The sequence below is a fragment of the Ursus maritimus genome, unplaced genomic scaffold, assembly GCF_017311325.1.
Source record: "Ursus maritimus isolate PB19 unplaced genomic scaffold, ASM1731132v1 scaffold_3, whole genome shotgun sequence".
Classification (NCBI taxonomy): Eukaryota; Metazoa; Chordata; class Mammalia; order Carnivora; family Ursidae; genus Ursus; species Ursus maritimus.
In genome coordinates, this window is record NW_024425563.1 from 76,048,094 (window position 1) to 76,062,797 (window position 14,704).

Consider the following 14,704-nt stretch of genomic DNA (forward strand, 5'->3'; position numbering starts at 1 on the left):
AAATATGTGTCTTAATTTATTCCATGTTTTAACAAAGACGACTGGAACTACTAGGTGCCTCAGTCGGTTAAGCGTTGGCCTTTGGCTCAGGTCATGATCTCGGGGTTCTGGGATTGAGCCCCTCATTGGGCTTCCTTCTCAGCAGGGAGTCTGCTTGTCCCTCTGCCCCTCCCCCTGCTCTCGCTCTCTCTCAAATAAATAAAATCTTAAATAAAATAAAAACAAAAAAAGACAACCATGGCAGCTTATCTATGGCAACCTAGTTAATAACAACTTCCTCTCTTTTATAAACCCTTTTATATTAGTTTGTTTTTCTATTCAGTACTCCCCCGTGTGGAAAAGTATATAGAGTGCAGGTAAGATTGCATTATCCCAGACCTAAAATTTATAGTGGTGGCCGTGACCTAATCATTCCTCATTTTTCCAATTTTAAGTAGACTATTTTTTTTAAAGATTTTATTTACTTATTTGAGATAGAGAGAGTGAGACAGCACAAGCAGGGGGGAGCAACAGAGGGAAAGGGAGAAACAAGCTCCCCATGGAGCAGGGAGCCTGAGAGGGTAGGGCGGGGGGACTTGATCCCAGGGCCCCAGGATCATGACCTGAGCCAAAGGCAGACAGACACTTAACCAACTGAGCCACCCAGGCACCCCTTAAGTAGACTTTTAAAACATCTTCATGTCAGAAACAGGAAATGAACTCCCTGAAAATGACAGCTTTTATTTGTTTTTGCTTGGAGATCTTTTTCCTCAGGGATGATATGAGGAAAGAATGGGTTTCTACCAGTATTCTTATCTGAGTAAAGAACTCATCAAGTTAGAACGAGTTGGTTCCTTCTGCATTTGTGTTAGAACAAACAAACTTTAATAGAGGAAGAAATGTTAATTATCATAAATAGTTGAAATTTTAGTTATGTCTTCATCTCTGCATTTGAGTAAAGGCAGACCTGAATTTTATTATTCAGTTCTGAATTCTTTCCCTTGTAACAATTTACAAGATTTAAACAAGAGAGAAGGAACAATTATTTTTTAAAATCTATACACATTCAGAAAATCATAATTTAGTAAGTCTAGGAAAATATTAATGGCTATTTTCTTATTTTTTTAGATTAAATTAACATCATTTGAAAGAGGACATTGTTTTCATCATGACTGCTACTAAAAATGAGAGACCGAAGTCCAGAAGCCATGATTTTGACCTTTTTCATGCCTTGATGATACTAAGCATGACCATGCTGTTTCTTCCAGTCATTGGAACTTCTAAGCAAAATATTCCACGACTCAAGCTGACTTACAAAGGTAAGTGTGTAAATGTTTTTCAGATTGTCTTTGTGATTACTGTATTTCTTTTATTTAGAAATGCATACTGACTTCAGTGAAATGTTTATAGTATTGGCATCAGTTAATAAAAATATTATTATAGACCACAAAGCCCAATTATTTCTTATTTTTGTGAGGAAAATGGTGCCAAACGTGTTCATGTACACTTTTCAGTTCATTGTTTACAATGATCGACTACTGATTAGCATAATTAGGAGATTTTGGTCTGTAGGTTATAATCAGTTTTGTATTAAAACAAGTCAGTCCCTAAAAATAGAAAAACGTTAATTTCATATGGCTCATACTAATTAGTTTATCCCTAGTTCGAGGCAATTTATATTTAAACACAGTAAGATATCTTTAAAAAAATTATTAGAAGATACCTTCAAGATCTTGAACATATACATATTTATTATTTTAGAAAGACCCTGTGAAAGGCTTGCAATAGAGATGAAAAACTATTTAAGAAATGAAATCTGCTAAGCTAATTGTTTTTCATAAATTAATATAAAAGCAAAGTTTATGAGTTATATTTAGTCGTCTTATGTGTGTGTATGTTTGTGTGTATAGATAGACAGATACAGAGAAAGAGAGAGTGCGCCAAGTTTTATGCTTAAAGATATTTCTTTTCTTTTCTTTTCTTTTCTTCTCTTTTCTTTTCTTTTCTTTTCTTTTCTTTTCTTTTCTTGGCTTCTTTAATACTTCAAGTAATGAGAGGAATGTAGGGGACTTATACTCCTTTATTCTGAACTTGGGAGGAGAAAATTATGCCTGCAGTTTTAATATCCTCTGATCTTTAATACAAGTTAAATTCTGACCTTGAATGAAATATCAATAATAAAACCTAACTTGATATCGAATGTAAGTGGAAATGGAATTAGCATTACACCCATTACACATTTCGTATGTTGGCGTTTGTTTGGAATTTATATCTCATGAATTAAAGAGTTAGGGCAACGTATTATTTTTGAGTTCTTATATTTTTCTAGGATTTTTAAAACAGGTAAAAAAGGAAAAAAAAAAAAAAAACAGAAGATTGCCTCTGTGTGGTTGAGGGGAGGATTAACAGGAAAGAGATATGAGGGAAAACTTTCTGGGATTATGTAAGAGTTCTCTATCCCAATAAAGGATGTGACTATTCAATTATGTGGATTTTTCACAACCCGTCATATGCACAAGTCAGATTTGTTCATTTGTCTGAAGTCAAAATTCACCTTAAGAAAAGGAACAGAAAACAAATACTAAACTCCAAATAATGAAAAAGAGAGAGAGAGAGAGATGCAGAAAGTTTGAAAATAAAGAGGTTGAAGGGGGAAAGAAAAAAGGGAACACTGTCTGGTTCCTATGATACAATGAATAACATTAGAACATTGCATTGATCTGTGTGAACAATGCATAATAAATCAGGCTTGCAAAGAATCTTTAATAGTTAACAGTCGCTGACGATTCATTATGAGTGAAGCCTTAGTATAAGGACTGTGTGTTGTCATTTCATCCTCACCACCACCCGGTGTCGTGGGGATTAATCTCATCCCCTTCTCTTATGTGAGGATGCAGAGGTACCGAGAAACAGAAATTTGCCAAGGGTTCCGACTGGGTCATGGCTTAGCGCCTGAGTCAGCCTCATGCTGCATAGAGCCCAGGTATCTGATTCTGTTTCTTAGGTCTTGCTCATTAGCAGTTCTTCACTGAGGCACTTACCCACCAAAGTGAACCTAAACATTTACAGAAGCACCATGATCATATCTGACTGATTATATTATTTTTGGTTGTCAAAATTAACAGTTAAGAGTTGAAGAAGGAAACATGCTCTGTTTAAGACCACTGAGTGACCAAAAGAGAGCCACAGACTTGTGAGATGTTGTACCTTTTGATAAATGTATGGAAAAAGTAGATTGTCATCGTGATCATTTGAGTCCATAACCACAATGTCGTATAAGTAAAATATTAACCCAAATGTTGTAGTTGATCATTGGAAAAATAAATCAATCTCCACAGATAGAGAAACATCATTAATTAATTCCATACATCTGCTACTAGTTAGTTCATCTAGTTAGAGGTTTTTTTGTTTTGTTTTGTTTTTGTATGAATATGTTTTTGGACTGGGAATCAACCCTGTGAGTTCAAAATCTTGTTTTAGTTTTCTCTGTATCAACTGCCACTCTTCTCAACACCTAATGCTTATATAAAAGGGGAACTGGTGTTAAATGTTGAGTTAAATGCAGTAAGAACTAGTCTTTTGATGGTTCTTATATTATACTTTCCAAGTGTTATTTTTTTAGATTTTTCTCTACATTTAGGTAATTTATGTGTCAAAGTCTGGTAAGCAGTAGCAAAGTTTGAATGCATGATAGGAATTACAGAAATCTCCCAACCCACCCTCAAAAGATACACACACACCCCTACTGGCTTCCCAGAGCTACTATTAGCCATTCATTTCCGGATTGTATGCTAATAATAAAGCAGTCATCTTTGCTAGGAGTAGTATTCACAACCCTTACAGGACACTCCTCTTTCCACTTTAAAGAATATGGTGTCTTCTCTTTGGAAATCATCTGCTCAGCCCTACCATGTCCACATTTCCCATCCACTTCCAAGCATGTGAATATCTTCCCTGTCTACCTTTTCTGTACCATATCTGAGAGTTTCAGAGGAAAGTAGGTCAAATCCCACTATTTTTAAGTGGGCTATTCCAGAATAAGTTATGACATACAAAATTCCTGCCAGTTTGGGGTTATGGTGACGAAAATTGCCTGTATACCACATTCCTATTTCTGAGATAATGATCGGAAGTCTCTCTTGGCATTTTCCTTCTCTTCTGATCCTGACTAATGAATTCAGATCAGCTAGTACCAGCCATTGCTTAGATAGCTTTGGGAGAGTCTAAAAGTTTGGCTTTGGGCATTAAAACACTGCCAGAATGTGAGGTTAGAAAAATCAGCTAAAGTGAAAGTTAATTTTGTTTTCAAAAATAATTTTTATGGTTACAGACTTAGCTTTGTTTTCTTTGCTTTCCATGGTTCATGCTTCCTTAGATGCTGACCAGAGATGCAGCCAGTATCAGTAGAGTTAGCTACTTTGAATGGCTGCAAGATTATTTTGAGGGATTTCTTAAAGGCCAACAGAAAATATAATAACCATTTTATCCAAAGAATGCTCTTTGATAGAGACTTAGCTTTGGACCTCTGAATCCCCAGGAGCTTGTTTGGTTCTATTGTTTTGTAAAGAGATTTCCCTTCAGTTGAATATTTTGAATTCTTGTACATGTATGCAAACTAAATCTGGTTCTTGAATAACAAGTAAGGAAACTTGGAGATCAGGATGGTCTCTATTTCTGGATTTCATGTTATAAGTTTATTATGTATATTTTGCCCCATAAGGTGGGCTTCTCACAGTGATGTATTGGTACAGTTTATACTTCGGATGTAGTAAAAATAACTTTTGAGAAATGACCTACGTCAGTCCCGTAATAGTGTAAACATTCTGTATTTCACAGTCATCGTGAGGGAACTTATTTGAGTTAAGGATATTTATCCCCAGGAATCATTAGTATCTGCAACATTATTTGTTTGGAAAACCAGAAAATGATGTAGGAAACATAAAGAGGAAATGGACAAAAACTTTGAAACAGGAGAAGAAAAATGAAAGTTAACTAATATACCAAAGTCTTGTTTCTTATGATGAATTGTAGGGTTTTTTTTTTTTTCATATATATATATATTTACACAGTTTCTTTTGGCTTTCTTTTTCCTTCCCTAGTTTTAGATTTTAGTACTAATTTATGTGTGAATGGCTTATCATATATATTACACATATGTATATATATGATACATGTATGTGCGTATATCTCATACATATACTCTTTTTTTCTTACCACATCCCTTTGAACCTCACTGTCAATTCCATTTGAATATTTTCCCCCTAAAACTCTTGCTATCTAAAAGAATCACAGTAAACCCACAAAACACCAGCTAGTCAACACTGAACTCCCACATATTAGACATGAAGAAAGAAACTAACCCACTTAGTAGTTACCATATATTCACCCATTCTGCAGATGTGTATGGAGCAACCACCACGTTCATTAGGTCTGAGAAAGGTCACTGTCCCTTTTGAATTTCTTTTCCAGATAAGGAGACAAAGAACAGGTAAACAAATGAATGAATATCATCTCAAATAGTGGGAAGTGCTATGAAGAATATAAAACAAGAGAGTGACAGGCTCCAAGAACCCTACTTGGCCTTTATTGTATCTGTTTTAGGATACCCTGAAAACTGTTGTTTTTGTACCTATTTTTTAGATAAGAAACTCTGAGACTCAGAGCTTGAAGGCCTTGCCCCAACACAAGAAGCATATATGAAGTGGCAAAATTAAGTTGTGTGTTTTTATCTCTGGAGTTCAAGGCCCATGCTTTTGCCACCTGGTGTCCTTGAGGGAACCATTATTCAGGAAAACAAATATCAAGATACAAAAAATATATATAAGGTTTCACCATTACTTTTTTGGCAATATGTTCTTCTCAATAACTAACAAAGTACTATTTTTTGATCCTCCAAAACTTTTATGTATTTTCATAGACAAGAAAAACTTGAAATCACCTTTAAAATTTTTTCTTCTGTTGTGTAACTAAAACAATGTATTTAATAGAATTGTTCTTTATTTTGTTGGAATCTTCTGAGAAATGAGTGGATTAATCTGTATATTTTTCTTTATTTATAAATTACTTTATTTAGCTGTGAAATGTAGCATGTGTCTCAGGAAGAGATTCATGGTTGTTTGACTCATGTAACTTGTTTGATTTGACTAGTCTAACATTAGTTCTATTATCTTAATTCAGCATGATGTAACAGTGAAGAAAGCCAAACTTCTTAGGTCTTAACTGTTCCTACTAGTTGTGAGATATCTGGATGTTTATTTTCTATACTGCCCTTTTCTTATTTATAACACAGTAAGTGTAACAGTAAATCTAAATGTATTAAATTATTTAATTCCAATCAGGATTTTGTTAAGATGTGTTGACCCATGTAAAGCACCTCAGTGTTTGGCATAGTAAGCATTTAATAAATGCTGTCAATTATTATTTTTTGTGAAACATTATTATCTTGCTCCATGTGAATGGTTGCAGACCAACGGCTTCTTTCTGGAAACAACTTTGAAAAATATTATGTAGCTCCCTCTTGTTTACAACACATATTAAAATTGCTTCCACTTACTCCCAGAGCATTTTCTACTAGAGTTAGTTTCCTTCAGTTAAGTACCACCCACAGATTGTGAATTTTTTAAAGGTACTTTCCAGTATTTTTACTATTGTGGTCTTCTAGTAGTTAATAAGACCTTACAGTTAAAAAGATCATTGTTGGCCTTGATAAGAGTAGTGTCTTTGATTGGTTAGTAGCCCTCAGAGTGGGTTAAAATGTATCATAAAATCACTCAGGGGCTCAGACCACGTGATGCAATCTAAAGTGGGCATTTTTTTTTTTTTTTTCAAATTCCTGGCAAAAGAAGCTGGCTTGCTCTGAATACCTCCCCCTAAGTACTTAGTGAAGAATCATTGTCAATCTTATAGTAAGAATTCTCATGTAATATATGTATTTTTCTATAAAGCAAGTCATTGATGGTTTAATTTTGGTAGATGTGCCATATTTGAATGGAGTCACTTGTTTTCCCAGATGTATATACTCTAAACAGGCTGTTCAGTTGCTCTTCTGTAGTTTTAAGAGTTCAAGGATAATCTCCCTGTATATGCGATGTTGAACTGTCAACAGTTAATAACAATAGTTTCTGAGTGGCCATTACATTTCTGGCCTTGTTCTGGCAACAAGGGGATATATCAGCAAGTACAAGAGGCAAAAATCCCTGTCATCATGTGGTTTATATGCTGATATAGAAAGGCAGACCATACATAAGTACATTGCATAGCAAAAAAGAAGATGAAAGTGCTACAGAGAGAAATGAATCAGGCAAGTTAGCTAGAGAATGGCAGGAGTATGGCATGGTAGTCAGGTATGGTGGTGAGGAAAAGAGCTCACCAACAGAGTGATATTTTCACAAATACTTAAAGAAAATGCTATTGCAAATCATGCAGATACTTGGGAAAGCAGTATTTTTTGCAAAAGAACATCCAGTGCAAAGGTTATGAGGTGAAAATGTGTCTGCCATATTTAAGGATCCTAAGGAAGACAGTACGACAGTACAGCCATAAAACAGTTGGATGGGGGAAAGAAGTTTGATTGTATCGGAGAGTTAATAGGAGGAAAAAAAAAGATTAGGTCCTTCCACTGTTGTCATTGTTAAAACATTGGCTTTTAGTCTGAGTGTTATGGAAATCCTACTCGAGAATTTTGGCACAGTGGTGACATAATCTGACTCATTGTTATAGGATCATTCTGGTTTCTGTATTGTAAATACACTGAAAGGGAGAATTCAGGGAAATAGACATATTGTAATAATGCAGGTGAGAAATGATGGTCTGTGGGCCAGATCAGTTGCAGTGGAGGAGGAGTAGAGAATGAAATGTAGATAGAGCCAACAGGATTTTTTGATGGATAGGATATGAAGTAAAAGATAGAGGAGTCAGATCTGACTCCATCTTTTGTTTTGTTTTGTTTTGTTTTTAACGTAAGGATGGAGATACCATTAATTGAGATGGTGAAGACTGTGAAAGAAGTAGATTTTGGGGGGGGGGGAATCAAGTGGACATGTTTGTTTGAGAAGACAAGACTATTAGATATCTAAGTGAGATGCCAGGAAGGCATTCAAGTATATAATTGCTGGAGTTTATGGGACGTATTATTGGAAATATGAATTTGGCAGTTAGCCTATAGAAATTTTTAAATCCATGAGACTCTCTAAGATAACTAAGGATGTAGAAGAATTTGAAGGATTGAATTCTGGGATTCTCTCAAGCAAGGAAGGTGGAGAAAAGAAGGATGAGCATCAAAGTGAACTGAAAAGAAGTGCCCAGAAAAATCATGTAGGAGAAAAATCAGGAGTTGTAGTACACAGGAAGTCAATGAAGAAAGTAAAGGAAAAGGGATCATCAGGAGTGTCACATTCAGCTAATGTGTCTTCAAAGATAACAAGTAAAAATTAACATCAAATTCAACAACAGAAGTTCACTGTTGACCTTTATAAAGTCAGTGTCTTTGAGTGTGGGAGCCTTGGCACAATTAGGATGGATACTTAAGAGCATGAGCTCAGGGGCTATAGACAATTATAGATAATTCTTTCAAGGATGTTTCCTGTAATGGAGACATGGGCAGTTGTAACTAGAAGGAAAGTAAAGTCAAGAGATTTGGGGTTTTTTTTCATGAACTAAATAACACCATATTTATATTTCGGTTGAAATAATCTAGAAGGGAAATAATCCATGATTCAGAAGAGATGTGAGATAATCCATACCTCCCTGAAGAAAATATTGATGAAACTCCATTCTTTTCTCTAAAATCAGGCTACTTTTATGCTTTTATTTTATTTTATTTTTTAAGTAGGCTGCATGTTCCGCGTGGAGCCCCGTGTGGAGCTTGAACTCCCAATGCAGAGATCAAGAATCTGATGCTTAACTGACTGAGCCACCCAGGTGCCCCAGGCTACTTTTAGAACAAATGTTAATGAAATGGGCTTATTTTGCATAATAAACTATTATCTGGGTCATTGTCAGTGTTCACTATTGTCTAGATGGAAAAAGAAGTCAAACAGAAAACTGTTCAAGGAGGAAAGGTGATACAGTTCTGTCACTGTAACAGGGATACAAGCTGTAAGTAGTAAATATGTTTAGAAAACTTACAAATAAGGGGGCGCCTGGGTGGCACAGCGGTTAAGCGTCTGCCTTCGGCTCAGGGCGTGATCCCGGCGTTCTGGGATCGAGCCCCACATCAGGCTCCTCCACTGTGAGCCTGCTTCTTCCTCTCCCACTCCCCCTGCTTGTGTTCCCTCTCTCACTGGCTATCTCTATCTCTGTCGAATGAATAAATAAAATCTTAAAAAAAAAAAAAAAGAAAACTTACAAATAAAGATTTGGAAAGAAAACTCCAGAAAGGTGGATCCCAAGGTCCCATAAGAGATAATTGAAAAAAAAAAACAAAACAAAACAAAAAACTGATCCAAGTCTCCTGCTTTTCAGTTCAATGGTATTTATACTACAATTTGACTGCATCCAAGCCCATTAATTAATAATAATTAAAATCTATTTAACACTGTATTTGAGCACTGCTCTAAACATTGATTGTGGAGGTTCACAAAGTGATGGAAGTTACACTATAATGTTAAGATACAATATTGCCATAGAAGTATCACAGAAAAGAACGTTTTTGGAATTAAGAAAATATATAAAAATCACAGAGATCTACAAAGGTCAGCAGTGTCCTCCTGGCATCCTGAGACACATTGCTTGTGTCTTCGGCTATGCATAAAGCTGGAGGGGACTTTAATCAAGATGTTCATTGCTTAAGTAAAGGCAATTTTTTCTAGGATTAAACCCAGTCAGCTCTTCTCTGGTTAAAACAGATGTTATATGTGGTTGGTTTACTATTCTATAAATTATTAAGGAGATAAAATTATGTATATGCGGAGCGCCTGGGTGGCGCAGTCGTTAAGCGTCTGCCTTGGGCTCAGGGCATGATCCCGGCGTTCTGGGGTCGAGTCCCACATCGGGCTCCTCCACTGGGAGGCTGCTTCTTCCTCTCCCACTCCCCTGCTGTGTTCCCTCTCTCGCTGGCTGTCTCTCTGTCACATAAATAAATAAAAAAATCTTAAAAAAAAATTATGTATATGCAACTGCTCGTTTTAGGACTTTACTTACCTAAAATTTGGCTCTTAATTCCTTGGGTCTTATGAAAGGAATTTTTACAATGAGATTTTTTCAATACATGTGTAAAAATATAAATTCAAGCTCATTTTAAAAATGAATGTCTTTTTTTCACAGAAAATTTGACAAATGCCTCTCTGCTTCTTAAGAACTAGTAATATATATTTTGCATTTTTGTAAGTCCTTTAAACATGATGATTTAATCCTATTGATTAAAAAGAGGCATAAATTAGAACTAAGTGCTTTTTACTTCCAAAGATACTCATAAAGAGGTTTGTTTGACTGAAGCCACAGTAAGCCAGACACAGTCTAGAAAATAAGATAAATATTTCAGTAATCCCAGTGGAATGATGAAGTGGAAGAAGCAATAGAACTTGTCTGTGGGTACAGTCCATTAAAATGTGAGGAGAGTTGTTTTGAAAAAAAATCTTGTTTTTCTAAGTAAATGCTAAATCTTCAAATAGAAAATATAGCTATAATAGTTGACAGGACTTCAAGTCAGAAGACCTAGATTTTAGCTCTTTCTCTGGCATGTACTGTTCATTAGAACGATGATTTGCTCTGAGTCTAGGTTTTCTCATCTGGAAAATAGTGATAATCCTCTGGTTCTCTTTGAGGATCAAATTAACTAGAAGAGGAAAAGCTCCTTGAATGTTACAAAGCATGAAGTGAATATTATGACAGGTTTCAAAGAGAGTCCAAACAATGTATTATTGAATTAATTGAAGTAAAAATTGAAGATCTTTACAAATACAATTATATTTAGGCAACTCTGGTAGAATTTCTACTGTTGCACGTAACAGGAAATTTACTTCAAAGTCAAGACTAAATCATTATTTGTCATTTTTGCATCTTTCTTCCAGGTTAATGCATATTAAGTATATGTATTTCCCTTCTTTGTAAGAGAAAACAGAGGAGGATAGTTCATATATCATTGGTTTTAAACTAAGCAGGTCTTTTATCGCTTATAGCAATTTAGTTATAATGTAGGTTAATTAGTTTAATTTAAAATGAGTTAGGGATGTGCAGATTTGACCAATGTAGAATTGTAAAGGAAAAAAAATAATCTGGCCATCTTGCATAAATTAACATAGCCACATTTTAAGTGTTTGTAAGAAACTCTAGTGTGGTGAAGAGGAAACAGTCCAGCTCTTCTCTTCAGTGCAGTGGGGTCACTTTGCACTTTAGTTTTTCTACTCCAACTTTGGTTCACGGATCTGTAGCACCAGCATAATCTGGGAGCTTATTAGAAATGAACAATCTCAGCCCCTCACCCTGTTCTAAATGAGAAACAAGAATCCCAGCTGATCTGAAAGCATGTTAAATCCTGAGAAGCAGTGTTCTAGACCTCCTTCTCTTTCCCCACTCCCCACCCCCAAGCATTTAAAGATAACAGCAGGAACCTTTAATGACTACAAAGCATTAGAGCCACAGTTGGGTCTCCTAATGGCACATTAACCTCTCTAAATTATTAATAAGCCCATAATAAATCCCAATTTAGTTGGAAGGTAGGTAAACCAACACACGCAGGAATCACTAGTTTGAAAAATTGTTAGTTAAGTGTTTATTAGACTTCCTTTGTGCAAGAAGTGGTGATGAATTACAGCATTGATTTAGACATAATTCTTAATCTGCAAGGGCTTCTAGTTTTTTTTAAGGGACAAAATAATTGCAAACATATTAATGCCATAGGATTAGGACATTTTTGAAATGAATGCCATTGAAGAATTTTGAAGAAGGTCAGGTATGAAATGGAACTTTGAATGTTGGATGAAACTCAGACTTTATTGAATGAAGTATGTATTGGCATTGGAGGAATTTGGTAATGAAATTGACCTAACTTAATCATGATTTAGGAGAAAAAACAGAATAGACAGCATCACGTGGTAGAGACTGGTGAAAGAGGAGAGCATAGAACAAAGTTGTTTATGAGTCAGTTACAGTAATTTAGAGAAGGAATAATAGAGATCTTGGCTTGGCTGACAATAGGAATAAATATTTGAGGAGGAGAATAGAAAATTTGCATGATCGAATCTGTAAGACTTTAAATTTAGCTGGATGTTGGCAAGACTTAGAAGTACCAATTATTTAAATACAGGAAAAAAGAGTAAGGGACCAAGAGAGGGAAACTAAAAATGATTCTGATTTTTTGAGCCTGGTAACTATGTCATTAAGTCATTAAACTCAGTAAGATCAGCTGATTGGGGGAAAACGATAGTATCAAGCAGGCTATTGGAAATTCTGAACTGTGATTTGAGAGAGGCAGTGCGGTTTTAGGTGTCTCTTTCAAAGTCATCAGCACAGATCTAGAGATTTGTGAAACAAAAACAATTATAGGAAACTATAACTGGAAAACATTATTTCATTGCTTATGCCCTATGAATATGGCCTGAAATTCAGGAAAACAGTATTCTAAGAGTGTATTTTTAATCTCCCTCTTGGAAGTCTGTGTGCATATTTTAATGCAGATTTTCTGCACACCTTTACCAGGAATATCTTCCTTGAGCATGTGAAGAGAGGACCTTTTCTGGAGAAAACCTAGAGAAAAATTCTACTGGTAATTGACATCAGTTTGTTGGGAATGAAAAGCAAAACTAAAATTTTCTTGAATCGATGGAAATTAAATTTTAGATCAGATGTCACACTGAGTGCCCAGCACGATAAATGAAAAACAGCAACAAAAACAAATAAAACCCAAGACATACTCAGTCCAATTATTTTAAACTTATTTAAAAAAAATAAGGGTAAATTAGAGGCATTTTTACACATGGAAAGTTTCAAAAATTTAAGTCTCAGTCACCCTTTCTTAGGAAGCTTCTGGAGATGTGCTCACCAAAATTAAGAAAATAAATCAAGGAGAAAGACCCAGGATCTAGGAAAGATGGAATTCATAATAGAAGAGAGGTAGAAAGAAGTTTGAGAAAGCTGTCCCTCAGGTGAGACAACAGCCAATCCAGTTTGTAGGTAGAAGGAGAAAGGGCCCAGTAGAGATGTCTCCAGGAGAAAAACAAAAAACAATCTGCCAGAATTTCATATGAAAATTTTATGGAGGCACTTTTCAGAAAGTATGGAAAGATTCGATTATGATTTTATTTTATGTTATTTTTTAAAAAGATTTCATTTATTTATTTGAGAGAAAGTGCACAAGCTGTGGGGGAGAGGAAGAAGTAGGCTCCCTGTAGGGAGCCCAGCTCAGGGTTCAGTCCCAGGGTCCTGGGATCATGACCTGAGCCAAAGGCAGATGGCCAACCGGCTGAGCCATCCAGGCATCCCTGATCATGATTTTAAAACTAAGCAATGTCACAACTGGGAAATTATTAATAAAAGCAACAGCTTTTTTCAAGAAAGAAAGTATAATTAATTAGAAAACTACTTTTCTCAGTAAGGAAGAATATTTACATTGTGATAATAATGGAATCACTGAATACAGCTTTCATAAAAATGGGCGTGTTATGTTAGGAGCTTGGTTGAAGGGAAAGAATTGGAATCAAAAAGCTAAAATTCTCAACTTCTGTAAATGGAAATTCAATGAAAATGTCTGAAAATAATGTTTTAAAATATAGTAGTATATTCATACTATTTAGAATTATGAAAAGGAATAGAAAGTAAACTACTAAATGTGTTATTATGGAGACTAGATTGGAGGTGGACAGAGGAGGAGACAGATGCCTTACATATACCTTTTAATGTTACTTTTTGGTATGCATACAGTTAATTTTGATGAATAGAATTAATTTTAAAAAGTAATGTTATAGAATATTGTCCTTTTTAAAAGTTATTCTCAGAGCTCTTTGCTCTGTACATTCAATTGTCGTGATCTTAGCTTAAGAAATTATTTGTTCTCTTGTATTTGTCTTTCTATTTAGAATCCATAGTATTTTAAGGTATGCTCCTCTGATTTTGTAAAAATTAAATTTACTTACTTGATTGAAACAGAGCAATGCCAATCCATATTCATTTGTGACATCGTGTCTTGATTTTAAACATTCCTTGAAATTTGAAAAACGAGAAAATCTCAAGACCTTGAAGGGAGTTAAGAAAATAATTGTCAAAGTACAATCAGTCTTCCCGGGATTATCCTGTCAACTACTTCTGGGGAAGTTTATTCTATTATGACCTGTTTTTCTGGAAATGTACTAGGTACTTACAATGTTAGCCTTTTTTTATAGGTCAATGGGAAAAATTATCATAGCAAAGCTTTTGAGAATTTAAAAGGACTTATTCAAAGGAAGAATTTAAAAGAACTCATAATCATAAATTATGAATCTCACGTGTGATGGATTATATAAAGCATCTGCTATTGAAAGCTAGCCAAATGTGAATAAACCTGTGATTTAAAAGCATGGATGTCGATGGAAATGTGACAGCATAAAATTGCCACACTCTGCTGCACATCCTGTCCTGGCAAGAACAAAGCTCTGATGATATAATAGGCTTTATTTGTTTCTAATTAATGTTTCCCTACATGGGACCATCTGATTTATTATTGACATAGATAACGTTCTAATACCTAATGAGCAGAATGATCTTCAACATTCCATTGCAGAAGAGCAAATGAAAATCTGATTTTTTTTTTTTT

The 14,704-nt window shown here is 35.1% G+C and overlaps 1 protein-coding gene across 1 annotated transcript in view; it reads left to right on the top strand.

The window, feature by feature from the left end:
* Positions 1–1,147: 1,147 nt before the first annotated feature.
* SEMA3D (semaphorin 3D) overlaps positions 1,148–14,704 on the top strand; it is a 126,477-nt gene continuing 112,920 nt past the window's right edge. Inside the window, exon 1 of the mRNA XM_008686297.2 lies at positions 1,148–1,298. Within this exon, the coding sequence (XP_008684519.1) occupies positions 1,148–1,298 (151 nt within the window). The remainder of the gene's footprint in view (positions 1,299–14,704) is intronic.